We start from the raw sequence: 26,913 nt of genomic DNA on the forward strand, positions 1-26,913 counted from the left end.
TCAATTCTCAGATTTGAGGGTTTTTTTGCCGCTAACTGTTACGACATCATTCTTAACCACTTAAACATGTTTATATACATTCAAATGACATTTTCTTAAACCTTCATGAGCAGGACATCAATTTCTGGCCAATGAGAATTAAAAATAATGCTCCCCTCAAAAATTAAGGGGGGGTAGTCCAGTTACCCCACGACGTTGGGTAACTGGGTGAAAAAAACGGGAAATTTTTGAAAATTTGTGGGAAAAAATTGAAAGATGAAATTCGACTTTTGACTCTTCCTACATTTAGACAAGGTGTTGTACTTACTAAAAAAAATTCAAAAGTAGCCTCCACTGTCAATATAATGATGGGAAAAAAATCATGAAGTTGAAATTTTGACATTTTTCTCCGAACTCCTGCCCAGTTACCCAACCTCACCTTATCCTGGTTAGTTTTTCGGAAAACCGAGGGGTGATCGGGAGGAATAAATGCAATTTTCAGATTAAGTGGCTCAAAACACATCGAAATAGTTTTATTGCGTATTTGAGAACAAATTTACCCATATTCTGCAGGGGTACCGGTCCTAAAAAAAACCAATAATGCTAATTATAGAAATTGACCCGGAAAATGATTTCGATTAGAGTGTTCGGGAACACTCTAATCAAAATGACTGCCGAGTTCGGCCTTTGCATGGTCCAGATCAGCACCATATGGCATGAAATGTTTTTTTCTCCTATTTTTTTGGAATCTGTGACTTCGAAAACAGATATCTAGAGTGTTTACTCCTCTCTTTGCTCCGCATTTGACGTTTTAGCCACTAAAGAGCCAAAATCGGCCGCCATCTTGGATTTTGGTCATTTCCGTGGGTCGATGGGTCTGTATGACAATTTTTCTGGAATCTACGATCCAAAAAACATGAGAATCGACACCTCTCTTGACGTTTTGTGCCGTTTTACCAAAATTTCAATTTCAGCCTCCACTTTGGCCGCCATCTTGTTTTTGGGGCCTTGGCATCAAAATCGGAGAGTCCACCAAAGATTTTCTCATCCTAGGGACCAAAATGAAGAGAGTAAACTTGCATCACAAACGTGCAAACGGGACGTAATTTTCGAACACATGCTCCCCTGACTATGCAACAAATCGCCTTTTCCCGTCATTTTTGAGCATTTCCGGCCGGTTTTCATTTCCGTTTGGATCCGTGCCCCATCGATGCGCGTTAGTAAGGGTTCATTACTCGAAAGTATACACCTTAAGGTTGAAATGGAGAGAGAAAATTGGAATTTGCAGTTACAATCCATGGAATGCATCGGTTACGGTGTGAAAAATCGTCTTTTTGCGTCAATTTCGAGGATTTTCGGTCGGTTCCCAGTTTCCATCAGGCCGTTAATCGATCGGTGCATGTATGGAAAGCGTTGATAGTCCATTTTTATACATGTCAGAGGGTAAAGTGGGAAAAAATATCGATCATTGAAGAGTTCATTATCTAAATATTTGGATTAACGTGTGAAAAATCGTCCTTTTTTACCAATTTTTGGCCTTTTTTGGCCTATTTGAATTTTTTTAGGCCCTTAACCGTCCGATGGCAATTGAAAAAAGTATATTAACCAAAAGTATATATCCTAAGCTTGAAGTATTAAAAAAAAAATCGAAAATCGGAGAGACTGTTTTTTAGATAATGCAGTTTGAACATTGAATGGCGAAAAAATCGTAAATTTTAAAAAACTCTAAATTACGGCCATTTAAATAATTTTTAGCTCAATTTTGATGGCATATTCAGAATTTACATGAAAAATTGGTCTAGAAACACTCTTCCAAAGTATGATCGATTGATACAGAGTCTCGTTACAGAAAGTCAAAGAGAGGGAAGTCGAGAAAATGAGAATCGCTAAAACGGGCTTTTTTGAATATCGCTAAAATTCACCCCATCTTTGGGGGTCGATATCTCGCGAACGGGGCGTCGGATGGGAAAACCCTTCAAGTTAGTTTCTTAGAATGATGTAAAGACCCCGTTTACCAATTTTCAGCCAAATCGGAGGGGGTCGGGTTCCGAGCTTGGTTGCGTTGACGTGGAATGACCCACGTGTCTACCTTCACCTAAAAATCATTCCAGAGCTACGCCCTAAGATGAGGACGATGAGACAATTCAAGGTAATTTCAGAACCAGGACCTGAAAGCCCTTGAAACATCAAAAAGAATTCGAAGAGGAGTGACTTGAGGCCTCATAATTAGGTTTCATTTGGAGAATAAACACTTGTCTCGGGGTATTTAAAGTATCACCAGACGAAATATTTGTTCGCTCTGTCAAAGAGTAATTGAAGCTGTTAACCCTGTTTATGAGCATGAATAAAAAACGGGTAATTTGCGGAAGAAAAACACGTTTTCCACCTTTGATTTCAAAAAGTCGAGCGAAGAATGAGAGAGGGGCGGTGAGTTAGTAAAATACACGTGAAAACGAGCTAACAAAACGTTCAAACAAACAAATACTTACACAAATACTGAGGGGAAAGTTTTTACGGGCACGAACATCGAGAGAGAGGGGAAAGCCAAAATGAGGAAGGCGAGATGAAGGAGTTGCGAATTAGTTTTCTAAGCGCGAGACAGAGAGGAGCTCAGCCTGCGACTGGTGAAAAAAGGATTTTTTTTTTACGCTTTTCCTTCAAATACACTCGAACAATGTCGAGTAGGCATTCTCTCGCGGCCTAGCCCTTGAAGCATCAACAATAGATCTCTTAATTAAAACCGCTCTGCTGAAGCCGTCTATCACTATTCCGCACTTCAGTTGCGTCAAAGCTCTTTCCAGAGCAATATTGTTGGAACTCAAGAATTTAAATCATAGAGGTATACTTGGCTGATTTTCATATTGTCGCTTACATCATCCGGATTTGTAAAAATACACACAAGATAAAAAAAAAAAAATAAAAAAAAAAAAAAACTACTTGACCTACCTTGCCTACCTAATATGTGTAATGGTGTTTTTGCTTGAGTTCAAAGCTGATTTAGTAGTATATCAATGCAAAATTTACATTTTTAACACAAAAATGCATAAGAGTTGAATGCTGATCATAGTTAAATAATATGCAATGATCAAGTTTTGACCTTTATCAGAGAATGGTGCCTTCATTAGAAGGTTTCATTTTAGCCACATGTCGATACTTCCCAGGTTCCCCGAAAAGGGGCATGAGTGATGATCCCACAGAGGATGTGCCTTTAGATTAGCCGTTGCTTTGACAAATAAATCCACGCACACAGTTGATGGGGTCATCGCATTGGAGATGTTGCATGTGTGAGGGATTTGCGATTTGACTGTTGATTTTAATGTAAAAGTTCGTGAGAAACACGATTGTGCCACTGGTTTTCTCTGAAATCAACTCCCAAGCTCAAAAAAAGCTCTCAAGTTCAGGCCAAAATGGAGGGGATATCCCACGCTATCCCGAGAGTCCACATCTACACCAATACAAACTCTCCATGCACAGATAGGGAGCAAATACATTGACAGGGCTGCCACTTTATTTTGGGACTCCAAAACTGAAAACACGGCAACCCTGCTAATGTACTTGCTCCCTATCTTTGCATGGAGAGTTTTTCTTGATGTAGATGTGGACTCTCAGGATAGCGTGGGATATTCCCTCCATTTTGGCCTTAACTTGAGAGCTTTTTTTGAGCTTGGGAGTTGATTTCAGAAAAAACCATTAGCACCACCGTGTTTCTCGCGAACTTTTACATATGAATCAACAGTCAAATCGCAAATGCCTCACACATGCAACATCTCCTTTGCCAGTAGAGTAAACGAAACGTTATAGTCCCTTGTTACCGAGAGATTTTTCTCGGTGTCAAATAGCCGCGGAAAATGAGCAGAAAAGATAGGTGCGAAAAAGTGGCTGAGCCGGGAGGTGGATTAAGAGGGAACCGCCGATGGGAAAGCCATTTAGGAGGATGGTTAGCGCGGGTTTTGAAGGTGGATGCGGTAGGTTTCCGCCGGTAGGAAATGCAGTTAAACGCTAATGGATATCAAGTAACGAGAGAGAGGCGGCGGCAGACGAGAGGCACTTATGAAGGCGGCCAAGTGCGGGCAACAGGTGTTTTTGCTGTATGCAACAATCCAACAAACCAGGTTGTTTATGTGCTCGTGCCGCTCCCCATGCCCCGTGCCACAGCGCTTTTACCAAAGTGCCGTCACTGTATCACACCTTCGAATCTATTCCCTGTTTACATTCATAACACCAAACGACGTCCCCGCCGCCCCCCTCGACCCCTCGGGCGCCCCTCCCGGCGTGTCGCGCCACTCCCACGCCACTTGAGCGTCTTCACGCGTCGCCTCTCCACACGCTTGCCAAGTTTTATTGAAAATTAGTATAATTAGTTACTGAATTGGGACCCCCCTGGCAGAAAACGCAGAGGACACCCTGCCAAATCATTGATTGAAGGAATAAGGCAGGAAATGAAGAGATGCGATCTGCCGGAGGAGCTCCGGTAGGTACGCTATCAGGGGCGGTTGGGTGTCACAGAGCGCACGGAACCACTATAATAGTGACTTAGTAGTAGTAGTATAATCAGTCACTGTGCACCATGTATGAATTTAAGTATTTGGATATATGTTCTTATCTCAAACTTGCATGTAAAATGTAATTCACACTGAGAAAATTACTGAAATTTACTCCTAACTAAGAAACTTTGAACTTAATGCTCACTACAAAAACCAGAGTCTAGGGGGATCAAATCGCGTACTTTCATGCGAGCTTACGGCGAGGCAGCAACGCGTCAAGAGAGCGTGAAAAAGCGAGTGCGCCTTCAATTTTTCGAGTATGCATTGTGGATAGTCCTCGAGCAGCGATGGTCGCATCCACGCGCCGTGCCGCTAACCCCACGTTCCACCACCTAGAAATCTTACTAGTTGCCTCCTATGTATCTTTTTAGCTGCTTTGCTGCCTCTTTGCCTTACTGTAACATAACTTTCATTAGAAAAGAGAATTTTTATTATTGAACATGTGAAACACAACTGAATGAATCACTACACAAGGCACGAATTTAAGTATCCTTCTAAGTGTTTCCTTTTCAAAATTTCACGTAGAACGCGATTAATGCAATGAAAATAACCAATACTAATCGTGGACCTAGATAGCAACTTTTTTCTTTTTTTTTCTTCTTTTTTTATGCACTGGTAATGAAAAATTTGAATTCCCTGCTCACAAGAAAAAACAATTATTTACTTCAATAAAATCGCGCATTAAACTGTTTTTCGCAGACTTCTCAATCGAGTGGTGTTCTTTTCCCACCCTGTTTCCATCAAACTATAAAAAACGTGCAATAGCTGAGCCGAAGCGCCAAGATTGAGGTTGCCATATTTTCATACAGCAGAGACTGTCAGTCACAATAGATTATGTTTTTTCTATGAGCGAGAGGTTTTAATTTGCCTATGCACCGAAAAACGTTGCTCTCTTAGTTCGGAGTTACTTACCGTAATTTTCGTCAAACAAATTGTGTTTCACGCGAAAATTTGATGAGAATAATATACCATAATGCTTGAATTCGCATCTTGTCTGGTGGTCCATTCCCAATATGACTCAATGAAAAGCATACTGATTTTTCAGTCCAATTTCGCAACTATGCTCAGCCTGCGTGTTTGCCATGGCAATTGAGTTCGTTTCATATGTACATCCTTTAATTTTGAGTCAAAAGAGTTGTTACATCCAGAGAGAGATTTTCAATTAGGCCATTAATTTTATCCCAAGTATAGAAACATTTTTGAAAGATACATGCTTAGGTTTATACACTATAGTTTTCTCCAGAGCCCCTCATTATGCCTATAGAGTTGCGCCCATTGGTGTCGCGTGCTTTGCGATATATCGACTGATCTTCCATTTAAACCTATGAAAGAGGATTGATGAATAGGGTGTTTGCAACCAACACCTTGATAATCGATTCTTTATCCTGGCTTCAAATGGGGAAATGTCGAGAATAATCGATCAATCACGTCTCGTCACTTGTCCCTTTAGGTATGCCCAGAATTTCGGGCCCTGGATTTCAAAAATGGGCAGGAAGATACACTTAGTATGATGAAATGTGATCTCCAGTATGCTGATTATTCCTACTAAACTAAAATTGACTTACAAAGGGTGGAATCTCGAATCATCCTCCGAGAAAAAGAGTGGCAAATTCAAGCATAATGCAACTTTACTATCCATTTGAAGGTGCTGATCACGCGATTGACGAAAATCGATCCGCACAGTTTGATATATTTAATGTGGGGGCGTTTTGTAAGTTTGTAGATGTAGCTTCATACAGAGATGGCTTAGTTCAAAAGCAATTAAAAACTTGACACCTGAAAGTTGACGGCCAATATACATTGTAGGTGCAGCGTTCTCCTCGGAACATAGGTAATGAAAAATATGTCAGAACCATGCAGAATCAGAGCCTTGAAGATAGAACTTTATAATTACAACCCTTCCCTACGGATCGACGCATCGCTAGAGACCCTATATCGTAAAATAATATCGAATCAAGAACCTCTTTCGCAGAGTAACAGACGTTGATAATAATGCGAAAAAAATCGAATCGCTGGTGGAGTGGTGCTAAGCTCTAGCATTTTTTTTTCTCCTAGATAATTTTTCAAGCTCTCTAGAACAATTTTTTAAATTTTTTTCTCGCAACAACACGTAACAACTCTCTCGTGAGAAAATAAAAAAAAATCAAGATATTTAAGATGGTTTTGGAAGAGATGCACAGCATCCACTTCCATTTACTGTATCTCTTGTTTAACACGGTCTCACTCATTGCACATCTTTTGCTAAGAATTCTTTTGAATTATTGTGTGAAGCCGAAGATATGCAAAGAAATACATTTTTAGGTTTCAGGACATTTTGTCAACGATTTTTTGTCCGCGCACCTTTTTTGTCCAGTAGTTTACGCTCACACGTAAAATAAGCAACAGTGACTTGGTCCAAGCGTTATATTTTAGTATAGGCATGTAAAATTAAATTGACAATATGGAAATGAGAAATTAAGAGAGAAAGAGGTGTTGTTATGGTTGCTCATTTTCGAAATGAAATGTTATTACTTTCTCCTTTTGAATCATCTTTTTAAATTGCCGTTGGTGAAAATTCGGTTTTATTTCTATCCTTAAGATATACAATGTGCAATATACATTATATATGAGTAGGTACTTTTTTTATTTTTTTAATTTTTTCTTTACGAAATTATTACTCTCATTTTGAAAACATTTATATTTTTAAAACGTGTCAAATATTTGTAAAACCTTTTCCAAGCGACATTAATCTCAACGAGCCGCAGTTGTGCAGACAGAAACTGCAAAAATGAATAAAAGAGGGAAAAAAACCAAGAAGCACGCAATCTTTAGTTTTAACCCATTTGTAAATCGATCTTTTAGAGTCAAATACGTCAAATTTTGAGCGTTTGGTTGCGCGTACACCTCGCTGCAGCACAATAAAGGCGCGAAATGTAAAAGAAAAAATTAAAGTGCTTTGGAAATCATTAAATTTGACACGGAACCACCAATAATTAAAAACGCACACATTATATTATTATTCTCCTTTGATAAATTGATACATATTTTTTTTACCATCAATTTAAATGAAAATAATCAATGCAGAGTGTGCAAACATTTCAAAATCATGAGTTAAAAAACGCTGACTATGCGCGTATAAATATTAAAGCCTAACAGAGCGGAGCGGCGTGCTGCCAGCGCGAGAGTCTCACTGGCGCCTACAAACCTAAGTGGATACTTCACGCATTGCGCAATGCTTGAAGTATCCACTTAGGTTTGTAGGCGCCAGTGAGCCTCTCGCGCTGGCCGCCCGCTCGCCGTGCGGCGGCGCGGCGCCGGAAGCAACTATTTCACAACAGAGGTGTTGCACAGTATTATACGAATATGAACCTATTAAGAATGACAGGCATCCTTTAAAAGCACAGATCTTTCCTCGCAAAATAAATCAAGATACTTATCTTACACAGGAAAAATCTAAGAGCATCTAGCTGAGGCAAATATAGAGGTTTATCCGGTTCAGGTATAACAAGGTGGGGATTTCTTGAAAGATAATTAAGTCCAGTTACACCAAAGGGGTGTAGAGAGTTTTAGTGAATTTTGTCTCATGGAATTGACGCTCCCCCATTTTTACCAAAACTCTCAACTATATATTATTCTCCGTTGGACCAAACAGACAAAACAAAAAAAAAAAACAAGCAAACCCTCATTCTTCCAAGACATTATACATTTTCATCCAAAAACCTCGTGAGCAATGGTCGTTTGTATTTACATGTGGGCCAACTTGTTAACTTTGGGTATCAACTGGCACGTGGACCAAAACTCCCGTGCCGAAAAAACGCGTGGACCTAAATTACTGGAAAAATTAGGTGCGCGGACAAAAAATCGCTGACGAAATGTCCTATGGCCCATTTTTAAGGTCAAAAACGAAAGTACCATCGATATCCACAACACGAAAAAAAGCTAATTACGTCAGCTGCCCTCTTACCTCTTAACGTCTTGCTTTTAAATTATTTATATTCTCCTTAGTATCTTGAAAAGAAACCGCTAGCTAAGAGAGGTGCGTTTGACCACTTCTCAGTTCTAAAGAATAAGCATACATTTTTTTTTTATTTTTTTATTTTATATTTTCAAAAAAGAGTCCAATAAATTAAATGTGCCATAGATTCGCACTAAAATCCGAGAGGTTAAGTTTTCTTAGTTTCCTCTATGGAGATCGAGGGTAAATTAGCTTTTTTGCATGCCGCAAAGTAAAGTTGACGGGTCAGGAATTAATAAGAACAAATGATGCAAAAGTCAGAATAAAGTTGAGGGTTAATCCATCATGCGCTCCGGATTCAGGACTTGAGGAGGGTTTAATGTTGGTTTAATGTTAATCAACTTCCGTTTCAGCTCATCACTCATTGGTACATACTGCGCGTGACGTCGTCAGATTTTCATCGAAAAGCCGAGAGTATTAAGAGATATCGAAGAAGTGGTCAACCGATAAGACAACGATGAGAATTTCTGTCGGGGAACGCAAAACCTCACTTACTCCAGTTTAGTCGCAGCTCATATAATCAATACCGTAATGGGTCTGTTGTACGTAAGAATTACCGCAAACCGCAAAGGAATTTCTAGAGAAAAAATTATACGAAATCAAGTTTAACACATCAGTAGAGTCCACTCCTAAGCGCAAAATCTGCACAGTCCGCAAACACATTTTCAAGTTTTTCGCGTCCGTGGAAACTATTTTCTTAATAACTGGCAATCATGTTTTCCCAGAGAGAGGTAACAGAAAACCTCGTCAAAATAAACAAACATGCTCCCCCAAGGTAGATTTACACAGGTATAGACAAGTTGAAAATTTCCCATGAGCCTCAGTACGTGTCACATGACTACGTGACGTAGGTTAAGGGGCCCGTTTTTTAATTAAATTACAATCAAATTTACATTCAAACGTTTGTACGTTTAAACATTAAAATTAATATCGCATTGTCAAAATTGTGCAAAAAATCACACAAAATTTTGACGAACGATAAACCGAACATAACAAATCAAAATAATCAAAACATACAAAATGGCGGAAGTTAAGGGGCCGTTGGAGAGCCAATCAGAGGCCAGTTGTTTAGTTCTGTCCATACCTGTTTAAATCTACCTTGATGCTCCCCAGTTGCTATCATCTGCTCTGCAAGACTCTTATCTGCGATATCAAAAAATTGTTCGCAGGTCTCATGTTCTTGATCCTTTAAAACGCTCAAAAATACATGTGGTAAACGTTTATGATAGTATCTCAACTTTTTTTTCACAAAAGTCAGGTTTACTGGCATTGTCTTCTCGACAAACCTTACTAACCTGTTTGCTGACAACTGAGAAAATAGTATTCATGGTCGTGAGTTGTAAATGAACTTCATTATGCGCTAGAGAGTACTTTCAGACTTTATTGAGTAGTTCAACATGATTTTCGTAAAATTGCACCGCAAAATGTCTATTTCGTTGGCTGTATCTCGCTAAAAAAAAATCATTTTCTGTTGTGCCCCAAGGTATTGAGGTGGGAAACTACTTATCAATACGTCTTCTTGTGCATCATCTCGTAATACATGCATAAAGTTGACGCTCAATTTAACACATTTGTGCTCAAGGAAAAATGAAGAAAGTACTTTCTAAAAATATCAACGATAAGCTATATATGTCGGTATTGTCAGTGTCTTATCACCTCGAAAGTTAGGTAGGAGTTCCTTTAACATTTGCCAACTTGCTGCTGCTGTGAAGGATAAGACGGTCCTCCGCAACTTTATAACGCGGTATAAAAAAGTACATAGGTTTTCTTAACCAAGCCCTCAGGCAAATAATGATCGAAAATGCCAAATCAATTGCAGGCACTGCACTCCATAGGTGTAATGTGAGGCACGGACTGATCAAACACCATGTTATAAGAATCGGCACCGAATCTGCGAAGCGCCGAGATGCAAAATTTCTGAATATTAATGGCATTGCGTGGCTACAAATATCGATGAATCGATCGATCCGCTATTTAAATCTATGGTATAGGATCGATAAACATGGTGTTCGTAACGAAAACCTTAATACCATAGATTCTTTACCATAGCTACCATATCAATAATTGATAATAATCGGTATTCGTTACGATAAGTAGAGAATCATAACTCAAGGAGGGTTTAAACCTGGCTGGGTTTTTTATGGACGTACATAATGAGTATATTCGAGGTGAATTATATAGATGTATCGGTAATTTTGTGAGTTCTGCTGTTGACCTCCTCTTCACGATTCGGTTCCCTGTACGCCTACACTGGAAAAAAAAAAAAAAAAAAAAAAAAAAAAAAAAAAAAAAAAAAAAAAAAAAACACATTTGATCTAGAGTTCAGACTCTTAAAAACATCGACAAGAAAAAATACTCTTGATTCAATCAGATTTAAGCTTAAATCAAGAACCAAGCCTCTTAATTTGAGCGGATTTCCTTTTGATTTAAGGTTAAATCTGATTGAATCAAGAGTATTTTTTCTTGTCAATGTTTTCAAGAGTCTGGACTCTAGATCCGATGTGTTTTTTTTTTTTAAGTGCTCATATTTCGGAACACTGCATTAGAATTTCATAATTTCCGAATTTAGTTATCGACATGTGTCTTCCGTGCTTCAACGCCTTTATAGAAAGAGTCTATCATGGTAGAATACATCGTCAAATCGGTGCATCCTGGCAACTCTGCGGGTGGAAACTAAAAGCGGAGCATTTAAAAACTGATTTGAGCCGGTGACGTGGTGTCGAGCGCGTGGGAGTCACAACAAGAGAGGGGGGCAAGGAGGTAGGGGCTGAGGGGGGTGTTGGGGGGAGGGGGGAGATCCTTGAGGAGGCACATCAATCACAATGCCGCGACAATGGCACGAGACATCAGTATCAGCGACCCGTCAATTGCCGGTTGCGAAGCGTGAATCTTCGGCTATCGATGTGTTTCCATTCAAAACCACGGTGAAGAATCGATCGTCAAGGTGCTGGTTGCGGAAACCTCGAAAATCGATTCTTTTCCATACGTTCAAGGGGCGGGCCAATCGATTCATTGCAGAGCACGGGTCGATCTAAGGCGCGCTCGATGCCGTTTCCCGGCACGAGCGTTCCACCGCGGCCGACATCCGATTTTGCGGGAACGCAGGAAATTGAAAACACACACGCGGGCCGCGCGCCTGTCAACCCCCTGCGCGCAGACTGTTTGATTTTAAAATTCGGTAACTTAAAATTGCCGGCGAATGGTAATCGAGCGCCTCTCGAAACGCCCTCGTTTTAAATGAGCTTTTCGGCTCCCGCGCGCCGAGAGCTTTTTGACTTCGACTTTGTCTCGGTATCTGCTCCTGAGCTTGTGCGTGCGATAGGTCTGTTGCAAAATTTTGCTGGAGTGAAAAGAAAAGTTCATTCGAATAGGCAAAATGGATTGCATTTTGCAAAAAGGAACCACTAGCATTGCAATGATGCTAAGATTGTGCAACTTCATCTTTCGCAATAAAATTGCGGAAATCGTGAAAAACTATGAAATTTAGATGGTGAATTTTGTCTTAAATTTACAGTTTTTAGCGAGTAAAATAGAAACTATTAATGGATAATCGGGTTTTTCCTCCAAGACAAAAGAAGTTGCACAATCTTAGCAACATTGCAATGCTAGTGGTTCCTTTTTGCAAAATGCAATCCAAATAAGGCACGGTGAGCACAATGGGAAAATGGTCTGAAATTCAATTCTATATTTTCACAATCTGCTTAAGGAATTTGCGCTTGCTCAAGTTTACCTCTTTCAAAAGTAGACCACTACTACTACACAACAGCAGTGGCGTGGCGTATTTTGCGATATATCCATATTGATGTGCTATTTAAACCTATGGAAAATGATTGATAAACAGGGTGTTCGCGACGAACATCTGAATAATCGATTCTTTACCATAGCTTCAAATGGGAAAATATCGATAACCGATCATCGTTCACGCCACGTCATTGCAAAACATAGGCAGGATTTCATGAAAATGAGTCACTCCATGCAGTTGGCTGAAGATTAAAATTGATAGATAAAGGTAGAGACAGAGAAGATGAAGGGAAAAAGCAACGATTCTATTGGTTGATACTGGAAGGAGGTGAGTGATAAACTGCAACCTACGAGAGAGTCTATAGTTGGTCCATCATTATCTCTCTTTATCTACGACAATCACCCGTTACAACCGGTAGGGTCGCTCTTTTCGCCCTATGTAATTTTTACCGACTGTTTTGTCTATCAATTTAAATAATCAGCGCAGTTTCAAAACTGTACGCAAAAATGAAAAAAGCCACCGTCATGTGTTTTAATTTTTCGATTGAATACGAACAACTTGACAAACGCCTTTTCCAGGAATGAGCTGATTTTGGCCCTTATCAATGCCATTTCTTATGATCCCTCAAATACGGGAAAGGTTGACAGCAAGAAACATTTAGACGCATTCAACCACCATGGCGTATTTAAACGTGTTTACTATGAAGCAATAAAACAACGCTATGCATTAAATGACATATCGACTAAATTAGTTTGTTACAAGGACGCGCAAAAACTCACCAGATGCACCTCAGATCCAAGAAAAAAGGAGGGATGTCCTCGTGAAGTTCGGCAACTGCGCATACAATTTGAACTGCTGAAGTACAAGGGATGTGGGGCCAAACTCTCATCAGTGTGTGTAGGTATGTATGCGACGATGAGCGCGAGAGTGTCTGTGAGCATACCGAGCACGTATTCAGTGCGACAGCGTCGTCGCGGGTCGCTCTGCCATGCCAGGGCAAAGAGGAAGGAGCAAGGGTTACCTTCATAAAGCCGAGAAAATGAGAGGGGAAAGTGTGCAATTTTGAATATGAATGGGGGAAATTTTGAATTCGTAATAAGTGCCGCCTACTTTACAACGAGTCAGGCTCATCATGTCCTCGCGCTGTTTTCTGCGACCTGCAGCTTTTAAACCTCCGACATTCGTCTTTTGCATTTCCATGGAGGCTTTCAGTATGACATCATCCACAAGGTGTCTCAAAGTTAAACGCTAAATATTTCAGGATCGATTTTTGTTCTATGCTGTTTAACAAAAGCCCTCTTCCGAAATCCCAAGCCCCCACCCCCACCCCCCTTAAAATATGAATTCATTTTTGTCGTTATCAGAAAATTGTTCAGCGTGTAAAGCAACATGGAAAAGTCAATTTTTTATTTCATTCAACAATTACTGTCGTCATAATTAAGAGAAAACGATTTTTTGGTCCAAACTTTAAGGCATTATAACTCTAAAAGGGGATTTTTTTTGGAAGAGAAAAGGTTTTATAACAAAAAAAGTCTTATTTTGATCACAGAATTCAAATTCGAAACTATTCGTGTTAAACTTTGGGGATCCATTCATAGTACGCAATCGAGAGAGAATGGGCATACAAGGCTCCTGCTGCAGATCGTTTCCCATTGAAAACACAAAATTGCTAACTTAGACCTTCTCCCCTTAATTTAACCCTCTTGGACAATTTGCTTCCGGAAAATGAGGTCCCTTTTTACAGATCCTGTCACTTTTCGTCGTCTCCAGGACGAAGGAACGTAACTTCACTCTAAGGTTGCAAAATTGACGCATAAAATTAAACTTCTCACGTGGTTGCACCAGTTCAATTTTTGCCCAACATGTTTCTGATATTTACACGAGATCAGAAAAAAATTAATGAAACTTTCATTTAAAAAAAATTCAACAATTTCCCCGTGCAAATGCAATTTTCGAGGGGAAATTTAGCAACATTGCAATGTAGTTCCGACCTTTCGTGAGGGAAATTAGGGTTTTTCTTTATTTTTGGGCATATTAAGTTTTAACATCAAACTGATTTCAGAGGCTCTACGATGGCGTTAGCTCCACGGCGGCTTGCGATAATGTATTTGAGAATATCATTCAATTACCGGCTCTAATGTATTACGCCTTGGCCGCGAATAAGTGATCGCATGACCTCACGAGCGCGTTGCCCGGAGAGAGCAATCCCTCTTCCCCCTTGTCAATTCGCCGTTCCGAGAAAGACAAACAGGTCCCCAGACGATATGCTCTCGTCTAACCCACATTGTTCACCTTTCCTTGCTTCTCCGAGAGTCCAGAACTCGAAAAGATGCTGGCAAGATTGCTAACGGTTCTGTGATGAGAATCGCTCGTTCAAAGATGGTTGATGCACATCTTCAACGACACGGGATATGAAATGAACCACTAGACAAGGAGGAAGTCACGCACTCCGATACATGTTTTTTTAACGAAAATTGCATGTAGAACACAATTCTTGCAACGAAAATTACTGAAGTTAACTCCTAACCAAGATATTTATTGTTTCTCGACGCGTGAATTCCAACCTCCCGCTCATGACAGCGCAATGGTCTAAGAGAGTCAAATCGCACCATAAACGTCACCATGGCAGTCTCTACGATACGAAAATATGACAACCTCAATCTTGACGCTTTGGCTCAGCTGTAGCAAATATTTACACTTTGAACAATAAAAGGTGAGAAATGAACAATGATCTATTGAGAAGCCTGCGAAAAACGTTACAGTGCGCGATTTGACTCACGCAGAGTGCTGCGTTTTTCGTGACCGGGCAATTCAAATTTTCCATGGCCAATGTAAAATTAAAACGTTAATATCTTAGTAAGGAGTCTATTTCAGTAATTTTCGATGCGAGAATCATGCTTGACGTGAAATTCTGGATGAGAAACATATATCAGAATGCTTAAATTCGTACCTTGTGTTGTGGTCAATTCCGCGCTGGAGGTGCCACCGCTAGTTTCTACGTTTCTTTAGAACGTTATAAAGAAAATGTCGAATATTCTTTTGAACAGAGTCGAATTATGAATACCCTGAAGTACTCGCTCAATGAAGTACCAGGTACCTATCAAGGTACTGATCAGGCGTTTCGCGCTCCTAGACGTATGAGCGCGAAATCGACGACAAGGCGTGATGATACAACTAAACGTACTCTGTGGATGTCCATGGTGCATAAACAAAAAATTGAAGGCGCACTACGTTTCCTGTCAACTAGCGTATAGTTTGCAGTCATTGTTGCCAGCCAGACGCCACTCTACAATTCTCTAATGAAAGATGGGCTTACGTTTTGACGCTTATTAGATGTGTCCTGCTATCTTTGCATAATGTATTGAAACTGAACACAATTACATAATATAAAACAAGGAGAAACATCCAACATGAATATGTTGGAAAAGCGTGCCGAACAACTGAAATTTCGGAGACATGAGCTTGAATGAATCGCTGAACCAAGAGCTAATAATATCAGCTGTTTTGATATGGCATTCTATCATGGAGTAATGCATAGGGCTCATGTTGTATAGTCAATGGGTACGAAGCACCCATTAAAGTGCGGCGGGAAAAAATATTCTAGAAATAGGCTGCGAAAATTCCATAATATAACGACTAGAAGTTGATGATATTTTGCGCTCACGGGATATATTTACAGAGGCGGAGGTGGAGCGTGCTTTGCGGTGCTATTCGTTGCGAACACGGCGTATATCGATCCTTTATTATAGATTTAAATGGCAGATTAATCGATACATCGCAAAACACGCTCCACCTTTGCCTCTGTTAATGAGTCCTTTAAGCGCAAAATATCATCAACCTCTACTCGTTATATTATGGAATTTTCCAAGCTCATTTTTTATATTTTGTAATTGTGTTCAGTTTTCAATCCATTAGCAAGGATAGCAAGGCACATCTTATGAGCGTCAAAACGTAAGCCCCTCTTTCATTAGAGCATTGTAGAGTGGCGTCTGACTGGCGACGACGACTGAAAACTGTACGCGAGTCGACAGGAAACCCAGTGCGCCTTCAATTTTTTGTTTATGCACCACGGACATCCACAGAGTACGTTTAGTTGTATCACCACGCCTTTGCATCGATTTGCGCGCTCATACGCCTACGCCTAAGAGCACAAAACGCATGATCAGTGCCTTGATAGGTACTTTATAGAGCGAGTACTACAGGGTGTTCATATTCCGACTCTGTTCAATTAAATATTCGACATTTTTTTTTATTACGTTCTAAATAAAGGTAGAAACTGAAAGAATCTCTTGGGTGTATGATCTACGTAACGATAATGTCTATGAGCTTAGCAGGGGGTATGCACTACGCACTGTGGTTGCCACGCGGTCAATCACACTTTGCGACCTTAAAAGGCTACTTCTGGCGTCATATTTCAAACATTTTGAAAGAACGGTCTTGAGAGGTTATTTTCTGTTGATGGATGCAAAACATCATGAAAATTGGACCGTTAGATATTTGGTATGAACTGTGCCAAAAAGTGAAATTTTGAAGAATTGGAGAGCTTCTGTACATGAAAGTCATTTTATGAATAAGCCGGCGATAATGACTTGATGAATGACAAAATTAAACCTCTTTCAATGGTGAATCAATAAAGTGTTTTAGTCCAAGATCTTCTCCCGAACAATTTGATTAATTTACCCTGAAAAGTGGCAATCACTCGAACAAACCTCACGGAGAGCCAAAACCAATTCTCCTCCTCTAGATCAACATCCCAACACCACCGCTAAGCATAAATCAACATCGGGGTTTCTCCTTGGTTTACCAATAACACTTGCGGTCTGTGCTCGTGGCCAGCGTTATCGAGGACGTGTTGATATTTGTGGGGGCATTTAAATTCACTTCCTTATGTTAGGATACCCCCACACGGGGGGTTTTTAATGCAAATATAGGGATCAACTAAATAATGACTAGGATATAAATAATAAAATGAGTAGTTGAACACGTTATGCTATGTGAAGTGGCGTTACGGCTTCGCCATAAGGATCCATGTAATTTCGAAACTTTAAACACGTATTTCTCGAAATATCAAAAACTTCACTCATGCGCCTTGTCCTTCAAGCCCCTCAATTGGCAAATTGACTTATAAATTACTCTGAATCAATTAATTTTTGTGGCTAGCATTTCTGACTGAGAGGAGCTTTAGCCTTTAAGAGACGTCTCGCTTGAGAGTAAAACATAAAAATTATCTCTAAAAAAGAACTTCAAAAAACTTGAAGTTTTTTTATAAGCTTGGATCTAATAATAAAATATTTTATGAGAGCTTTTACTTTCATCCAGCGAGAGTTATTGCCGGAAAGTCGGCAAAAAAGCATAACATCCTCGCCCCTGTATCGTGGCATGTAAATCAATTTCCCCGCGGGGAGGAATATCAAATTAAAAAAATATTTAAGAACAGAAGCAAAATGGTCTAAGCAGAGCTTAACTTTGTTGTCGCGCATACTAACATCGATAATGCTCATCTGGCACTGGCAGACAGGGGGAGAGGTGGCGTAATGGGTCTCAGACTTGGCAACGTAAGTGTCTCTTTCGGGCGGCAGGTGTCACTGCGAGCAAGGAGCCACCCTTATGCAAGGATAACCTCACTTAGATACCAAAATTACTTGTAATCAATGTAAAGATATGTTGAGGAAAAAATGCTAAAAAGGCTGCGAGAAAAAATGCTCCCCTGGGAGCGAAAACTTCTTGGTTCCTCCCTTCAAGCCGCGGTAGGCGTTGGAGGCGTTGTGGTTGAGTGTCGGAGATCTAAATTGACACTTCTTTCCTTATGTTGGCCTCTTGAAGGAGGATAAGCGTGCATTGAAGCGGCTGCTCTGCCTCCCAATTTTTCACCATTCATCTTATCTCAGACATATCTTCCTGAATCAGTAGTGCGAGGGCACTTAGGTTCAGTCGATTTCCATATCATCAGATATTTTTTATTTAGCTAGGAGAAGAGTGTGATTTAAAAAATAATATGATAAATTCACAAGTTTCGTTTAGGACTTACACGTTTTTAATTTTCCTGATGACAGAATATTTAGAGCGATTATAAAAGTATATATTAATTACTTGCATAATCTGGAGGTATCTCGTTCTTTCTCTTCATTTTTCTTTTTCCCATCCAGCCAAACTTTTCAAATATTGAGATTACAATTCGATCTAGAAAAATTGTGTTCCTTCTTCATAGAGAAATGGCGCAGCAAATCTCACCCTTTTCCGCAAAAATTCTCAACGTCTAAGGCCCTTAAAGATTTCAACACTATATCCGATAAAATTACACATTTTTCAATAAAAAAATTGTGTTAAAATTTACAATAACAATATTATTTTTTCCTTAAAAAAATTTGAAAATCGTAAATTAATAAAGCGAAAATGTGTAAGGCCGGACAGCCCTTAGGGGAAAGATTCCCTGAACGACCGCTAAAGAGATGGGCACGAAGCAGGCTTTCTTTTCCTGAGGATGACTGGATATTTTATGCTGGTTTAATAGATTTGACAAGTCCTTTATTTTTAGTGATTTTTAGATTTTTAATATTTACATAGTTAATTGTGCTCGATAATGGGTAACCAGACAAATAGCACTATGCCCTAGTCGTAAGTGGAGGGAGACGAAGTAATAATCTTACTTTATTACAGAATAATGTAACATTTCAGTTACAAAATGCTACAAGGACGCGGTCAAAGCTGAGGCGTCAGAGATCGGCTAGCCGAGGGATGTTTACGAGACGCCGCGACGCCTGCGACGCCGGGGCCACCGAGGGACGAGTAAACAAGACAATCACGGGCGTGTTAGCGTCTGCTTGACCACGGTTTATCACCGCTTCCTAAATAATCTGAAATACGGCTATCACCATATCCGTATAACCATTTTATCCCCCTTAATAGATATGACCCTCATCATCCCCTCGACTCGTTGCTCCTTATTTGCCGAGACGTAAATCGCTCCCGCCATTCAACTTCGTTTTTTTCCCTCGTCCTCCTCAAGGAGCTCCTTCGTCGTGTCCTCCCCTTTTATTCCTGTGGTCAAGGACCCGCCTCGCCTCGCCTCGCCGCGCCTCGTCTTCAAATTGTCTTTTTCCGCCTATTTACCTTCAAGGAGAGACGGGCAAAGTCAGGATTGTATTCTTGGAGTCGTAACCATAGTCGTTCCTTGAACAGCTCCTTTACTCAGGAGGTCCCACACGCACTGGAAAAAAAAAAAAAAAAAAAAAAAAAAAAAAAAAACACACACACACAATGGATCTAGAGACCAGACTCTTGAAAACATTGACAAGAAAAAATACTCTTGATTCAATCGGATTTTTGCTTGAATCAAAAAGAAATCCGCTTAAATTAAGAGGCTTGGTTCTTGATTTAAGCTAGATTCTGATTGAATCAAGAGTACTTTTTCTTGTCGATGTTTTTAAGAGTCTGGACTCTAGATCCAATGTGTTTTTTATTCCAGTGTGGTTTAGATTCTGTGGCGTGGCGTACTTTGCGATATATTGATTATTTAGAACGTTATAAAAAAAATGTCAGTTTGTAGGTAGTTAGGGGTTTATTTCAGTAATTTTTTATGCAAGAATCGTGCTCCACGTGAAATTCTGGATGAGAAACATATATCAGAACCTTGTGTACCTTGTGTTGTGGTCCATTCTGCGCTGGAGGTGCCACCGCTAGTTTCTATGTTTATTTAGAACGCTATAAAAAAATGTCGAATATTTACTTGAGCTGAGTCGAAATATGAATACCCTGTAGTACTCGCTCTATATAAAGTACCTATCAAGGTACTGATCAGTCGTTTCGCGCTCCTAGGTGTATGAGCGCGCAAATCGATGCAGAGGCGTGGTGATACAACTAGACGTACTCTGTGGATGTCCGTGGTGCATAAACAAAAAATTGAAGGCGCACTGGATTTCCTGTCGACTCGCGTACAGTTTTCAGTCGTCCTCGCCAGTCAGACGCCACTCTACAATGCTCTAATGAAAGAGGGGCTTTCGTTTTAACGCTCATAAGATGTGCCTTGCTATCCTTGCTAATGGATTGAAAACTGAACACAATTACAAAATATTAAAAATAAGCTTGGAAAATTCCATAATATAACGAGTAGAGGTTAATAATATTTTGCGCTTTAGGGACTCATTAACAGAGGCAAAGGCGGAGCGTGCTTTGCGATGTATCGATAAATCTGCCATTTAAATCTATGGTAAAGGATCGACAAACAGGGTGTTCGCAGCAAACACCTTAATAATCGATTCTTTGCCACAGCTACAAATAGGGAGATATCGATAATCGATCATATTCGCCCCGCCGCTGTACATTATGATTGTGGCAGAATTATAGAAAGGAACGTTTTTGCCGACCTCGAGAAAAATTAGATATCTCCCTATCTAAGCCTATCTACGCTACCTAGTCTCTAAGATATGGTATTTCCGTCCAATACAGTGGCTCGGCGCAAATAACTGGTTTTCAATCTTCCCATTTGAAACTGTGGTGAAGAATCGATTATTTATTGAGGTGTTTGTTACGAAAACCCTGTTTGTTGATCCTTTTCCATGGTTTTAAATGGCAGATCAATCGATAGATCGTAAAGCACGCCACGCCACTGTCCCAATATGGCTAACGGCTCGCCATGTGCAATTTGAGAACGTTGGAATATTTCGAGGATGGTGAACAGTGGCGTGGCGTGCTTTGCGATATATCGATTGTTATGCCATTTAAACCTATGGACACGGATCGATAAACAGGGTGTTCGCAGCGAACACCTTAATAATCGATTCTTTACCATAGATTTAAATGGATTTAAATGGCATAACAATCGATACATCGCAATTCACGCCACGCCACTGGGTGAATGAGACAACTTTCATTAAGATGCCGGTACGGAGTCAACAAAGCATGCCTCGGAAACCCAGCTCAGTCTGCGGTGACGCGGGGACAAAGTCGTGTCTCACATGTTGAGAGGGCAACGCGAATTCCTGGAGCGAGCACAGGAGCAAGAAAAGATAATAATAGATAATATAATAGAAGTGAGGTTCGTTATTTACATTTTGAGAACGTTTTAAAGTGAGCGGCGGAGGCAAGTGCAAATAGAGGCATTGCGCCTAAGATAAAAAGGACTGGAAATTACAGCTTGCGGTTTTATGATTACTCGCGAAGAATGCAAAGAGACTCGGGTGAGAGAGGAGACGCGAGCGGGGGACGAGGCGGGGGAGAGAAAGTGGAAGAATTGCAAACTCCCGGAGCCTTTGTATTGTCTTTTATTCGAAAATTCAATTTTGAAAAGTCGACGGCTCCGACTGTGTGCCGGAGCAGATCTGCAGATAGACACAGCGCAGAGGAGGCATCTTATTAATGAACTCGTCCCGAACCATGATGAAGTCACAATCTGACATTTCCATCCTTTGCAGGGACAGAAGCCGCCGCGCCGCTCGCGTCTCTCCGGCCTTTATCCGTGTCACTCCTTTAAGTCGAATTTTAATTATGATTAAACCGTAACTTTTTCGCTGCTCCTCTCGCCGCCTTGATTCCCGACCCGAAAATCAAGGGGGCTCACGCCGTTGACTTTTCTACTTCTTGCTCCTTATTAATCTCCTCCGAAATCGAGAGACTGTCTTCTGGAGAAGTCATCATGTTGGTTCTTCAACGGCCCTTTCCCTCCCCTTCCCCGGAATTTCCAACGAATTCACTAAACTCATCCTTTTAGAACCCATTTTAGGTAGAGTACCTATATAGGGAGAGTATGGACATGTCGAAAATTTTGAGGTTAGGTGATGGAGCTCTTAGACCCCAAAAGGGTAGGCAATTTATGAATTCAAATTATCCAGAGTGATTTACAATCACAATTGTTGGGAACTGTCGTTGGCAAAGCACGTATTTGACTTGGTTTTTGCATAAACTTACTCAATTTTGCGGAAGAATGCTTACTTATGAGTTTCCTTGTCCATTTTCGTTTGATATTGGAGTCTAAAGATTGACAGTGACATTTTTCGTTTTCAAAGGTTACCTACACTTTTGGGCCCTAAGAGCTACATATTTCGAGTTGTCCATATTCTCCTTATATAGGTACTCTAATTTTAGGTAAGCTTTTCGAGTCCCAGCTGGAGTGCTACCTACCTAAAAGACCAGAGCGGCCTTGGAATGTATACGGCGCAAAATTCGAATTTCGATCAGAATTTCAAAGGCTAGAGTCGGAAATTGCGCATCATCATCGCTTTTTTTAAAATTTTCCATAAATTTTCCTTACGTTTAAAAATACCTCCAAAAAGATTCAAAATGATGATCTATAGCGCTGAGTCAATCAGCAGTGGGTGCAAGATTTCCAAATTACAGTGAAACGGAAGTTCAGTGCGTTTGATGCGTGAAGCCTTATGGGAAGGTCGTAACTTTATCCGTAATCATCGACGTAAATGTTTCAATTTTGGCTCTTCAAAAATTAGGTTAAAAACTGAGAAGTTGAAACGTTGCAATGGAGACACTCAGTTCTTGACTATAGCTATCGATACCTTCATTTCAAAAGCGTCTCATTGGACAAGATATATCCTTGATTCCACCTACTTTGTCTTTGTTTACAGTGTAGCAGATTGACCGATGTCCTCGTGTGAGAAGTGTAACTGCGCAAGAATCTGAAAATGGGAATCCGCGTATAAAATGTATATACTCATTTGACGCTAGCACCTTTTGCATCTGCTCGAAGATTACTCATCCCGATTAGCATCCCTAACTTCAAAACCTGTGCCCGATCAATCTTCTTCCCCTCTAAGACAACGGCATTGGGCTCCAACGCTGGTTTAATGCATTAAGCTTGATTATCGGTTGTGCGGTTCCTTTAATGTAAGTAAGATTCATCTTTAGGACGCGAGTTATATTGACATAAACACTCTACCCCCTCAATCAAAAATTTTCCAACAACGAAAAAGACTTCGCCTGTATTTGAATGTTCTTCGATCAAAACGGGTTATATTCTACCTTTCGTTTTGTGATGAGTCAATCCTCAGACAATATTCCTCCAGGAATAACAAGCAACTCGATATAGTGAAACCAGGATGTCTGTTAAAACAGGCTGGCAAACAAACGGTACTTTTACAGCGCTTTTTCAGTACATTCCCAGGAAACTCAGTATCTCATAAAACAGACAAATTCAGTACTTTTCCAGTACCTTCATTTGACGAATTTCTAAAATTTGAAATTCTCGCTCGAACCGCGAAAAAAATGAAGTAGCCACAAACTTTCATTGAGGACCTTAGGATTAACTGACTGCACAATCGCGATCTTGCAGGCAAATACTACTCTAAAAATCAACGCGCAGGGATTGCATACTTTCCAGACTTTATTAAAAAGCACGCGTGTTCCGTGGTATGAGGGAAAAAATTCCGGACCTTCTTGCGGAATTTCCGCACGTTTTCAGTAATTTTGGAGCGCCCTTAAAGAATCAGTACTATTTCCGGACTTTTCGGACTAGTATACACCCTGGAAATAGAAAAAAAAACCAAACAGAAACAAATTACTGAAGTGTGACTGTAGCAGTATCGAACCAAATAGGTACATGTTTGAATTTAGTACGGTCTCTGTTGAAAATCGAAGATTATTTATAATGTAATCTTTTACTCACCTTACTCATTATATGAGAACCGTCCTTCTTTTTAATCGACAGATCTGCAACAAGAAAAAATATACCACGATATAATTACTTGTGATCCAAAAAAATACATTCCAATCTTACGAGGAGGATACAGGCAAAAGAAAAGGCCACGAGGTATCTTTCCGAGCCTGGAAAGGGCCATAATAAAAAGACAGAAAAAAGGGCCAAGAGTCAACATCTGAAGCTTCCCCCACGGAATGAAGAGCGGATATTTTCTGGTGCGGATACCAGCGACCCGGTCGAGTAAATGTTGGTCAGCCGGTAAATTGAGACAGGAGGTAAACAGGAAATGAGGGTATCCGACACACACACAAAAAAAGGGAATCATATGAGACAAACAGAGGGGAGAAAACGGCGGTGAATTAGGGAGCTGGGGCAAGGGTCGCCGTCGAGAGAGGACCGCCGGGAGGAAAGTCCGGAAAAACTGGACGCCGCGCAAAGATTAGCGAGCTACCCGAATATATTAACCCGGAAAAAACAATTTAATAACTTACGTTCATTACTCGCGGCTCTCAAGGAGGATCGTCATATACAGGGTGTTATTCCGAGTGCCGGTTACTTACACGATCGGCTACACACCTTGAATGAGGCCCAATGAGGCCTAAATGAGGGGCTTGGAGGACGAGCCGCATAAGTGCAGTTTTTGCTATTTCGAGAACTATACTTGTTTGAAGTTTCGAAAACGCATGGATTCTTTCGGCGGAAAGTAAGTTTAAACTGACTTTTTGATGCTTAAAAATTGGAATTTGGAAGCAATTTTTTTTTAACAGAATATGCATTAAGACTAGTTTTACTCGAAGTCGTTGATATTTCAATCTTTTCAAAAACTGCACCTGTGTACCTTGTCCTTTAAGTCCCTTAAATAAGATCTTTTAGTCGTATAATATGCCACCGAAAAAGTATTCCCACCAGATATTCCATCGAAGCCATCCCCGGTTAAATAACCAGTAAAATTGCGCATTTATAGAGATTAAAGATTTAAACTTTGTAACGCTGTATCACCCGATATCCATGTATTCCCATATCTATTCAATTATGCACCATGAAGCACCACTAATGATTCATTTTATGCCACAAGGATCGTTGGATATCCACTGAAATTTGTTTTTATTTAAAAAAAAAAATCGAGAATATTAAAATTAATTATTTTTAAAACTATTTATTTATTTTAAAACTACACTCTACCATAGCTATAAAACTATTCAAATATTTTTAAAACTCAAAAATGTAAAATTATAAAACGTTGCGCCACCAGAACACTCTTCATTCCCACAAATGTCAGTATAACCTACGGTTCTGGTCGATCTAACGAAAAATTTGGTTAATCAACCAAGTCTTTTGTTTGATCCGACCGAAAAAAGTAAATCAACGTATCCTAAAGCAGCCATAAACATGGATATTTTTAACTGTATAAACTAGAGTTCCTTTATACTGAGAGTCAAGACAACACCCCCTCATGGAGTCACAAACGGGAATAAATATTACACAAATTGAACGTTTTTCGTAATCTTTGATCGGCCCGTTCTCAAATTTCGTTCTCCGTCCCCTCTCTCATTCCGTTTGTTCTTTGTCGAACCCGTAATTCCTCGGTCCATTCCAGGTTATAATTTTTGCAATTAGTAAAAATGTAATCTTTATTCCCGTTTGTGACACTGTTCACTGGAAAAAAACACATTGGATCTAGAGTCCAGACTCTTAAAAACATCGATAAGAAAAAGTACTCTTGATTCAATCAGAATCTAGCTTAAATCAAGAACCAAGCCTCTCAATTCAAGCGGATTTCGTTTCGATTCAAGCAAAAATCCGATTGAATCAAGAATGTTTTTTCTTGTCAATGTTTTCAAGGGTCTGGACTCTAGATCCAATGCGTTTTTTTTCTCCAGTGTGGAGGCCTAAAATACGGTAACCAATCAGAAATGGATTCACATTGTCTTGACTCTCAGTTTAAAGGGACTCTAGTATAACCCATTAAATTTTGAGGGTTCATGCAAAGAAAATCAGGGACACCACCCTGTACAGACGCGTGTTCCAAGACTCATTTCATCCGTTCGTCCTGGGGACAAGAGGGATCGGGCCGGGGAAAAGAACGAAAAAGAGCGCGGGGTTGTTGCGGAGGATTATCACCCCCGCAAGTTGATCAAACATCCCCCGCCACGCGTCCTCCTCATCTTAATTACCCACTCACGGTTACCTGGGCGCCCGGGCGGGCCCGCGGATCTTAGCGCATTTCGCATGCCTCTTTTTAAGGACGGAGCGTCCGGATGCTCTTATGATTTATCACCGGGGCGCGCGTCGAGCGTGTTCCGTCTTTTTTACGACCGCTCGGGGAGAGATAAATCCGCGGCCGGCAATACCAACGCACGATTATCAAAAAACAATCGCGGGGAACCGCGGTGTGAGTAATGGCCGACGAGTGATTAATCTGTGCGGTTTTTGTCGCCGCTCCGACTCAACAGCTGAAAAAAGAACAACAGATGAGTTCATCCGAAGCCACCGTGTCCTTCGTTTCTAACTTTAATGCACTGATGGTAATCAGACTTTCTCGTGAGACATTTGTAGAGTACCCTCGTGAAAATAACGAGGAGGAAAAACGGGAACCAAGGCTAAAAATACGTAATAAAAACCGAGACGCAGCGGCTCAGAACTAAGCTATTTTCAGTAGAAGAAAACGGTACCTATATAGTAGGGAGAGTATGGATATTGAGATCCATGAAGGACTCAGGGCCTGAAAATGGCGGCGCTTTGTTTTGTGTTTTGATGATGGGAGGGGGTCCATTGCCGACTTTTGATGTTTTTTTTTCTCAAAAATAGCACAAGATTGGTCATAAAACTATGTAGATACGTCGCGATAATGCATTTGAGTAAAGTTCTCGTTACGATATGGAAATTAAAAGTACATCTTGATCAATTTTTTATTTACATTCACTTGCAGCATCCGCTATTTTTAGGTCTTAGATGACAGCAATCAGCCTAAGATGACTGAGTCAATTAAAGGTGGTAATCTTAGTGTTCA

General features: G+C 40.3%; 1 protein-coding gene across 6 annotated transcripts in view; it reads right to left on the minus strand.

Annotated features, from left to right (window-relative positions):
* Positions 1–26,913, minus strand: part of LOC109041225 (uncharacterized) — a 413,234-nt gene that overhangs the window by 72,959 nt on the left and 313,362 nt on the right. For all 6 annotated transcript variants that reach the window (XR_011899748.1, XM_072299619.1, XM_072299616.1 and 3 more), the window contains one exon: positions 23,871–23,914. Coding sequence is in view for 5 of the 6 variants with exons in the window: in XM_072299619.1 (XP_072155720.1) it covers positions 23,871–23,914 (44 nt within the window). In the remaining variant the exon portion in view is untranslated. The remainder of the gene's footprint in view (positions 1–23,870; positions 23,915–26,913) is intronic.

The sequence above is a fragment of the Bemisia tabaci genome, chromosome 1 (genome assembly GCF_918797505.1).
Source record: "Bemisia tabaci chromosome 1, PGI_BMITA_v3".
Classification (NCBI taxonomy): Eukaryota; Metazoa; Arthropoda; class Insecta; order Hemiptera; family Aleyrodidae; genus Bemisia; species Bemisia tabaci.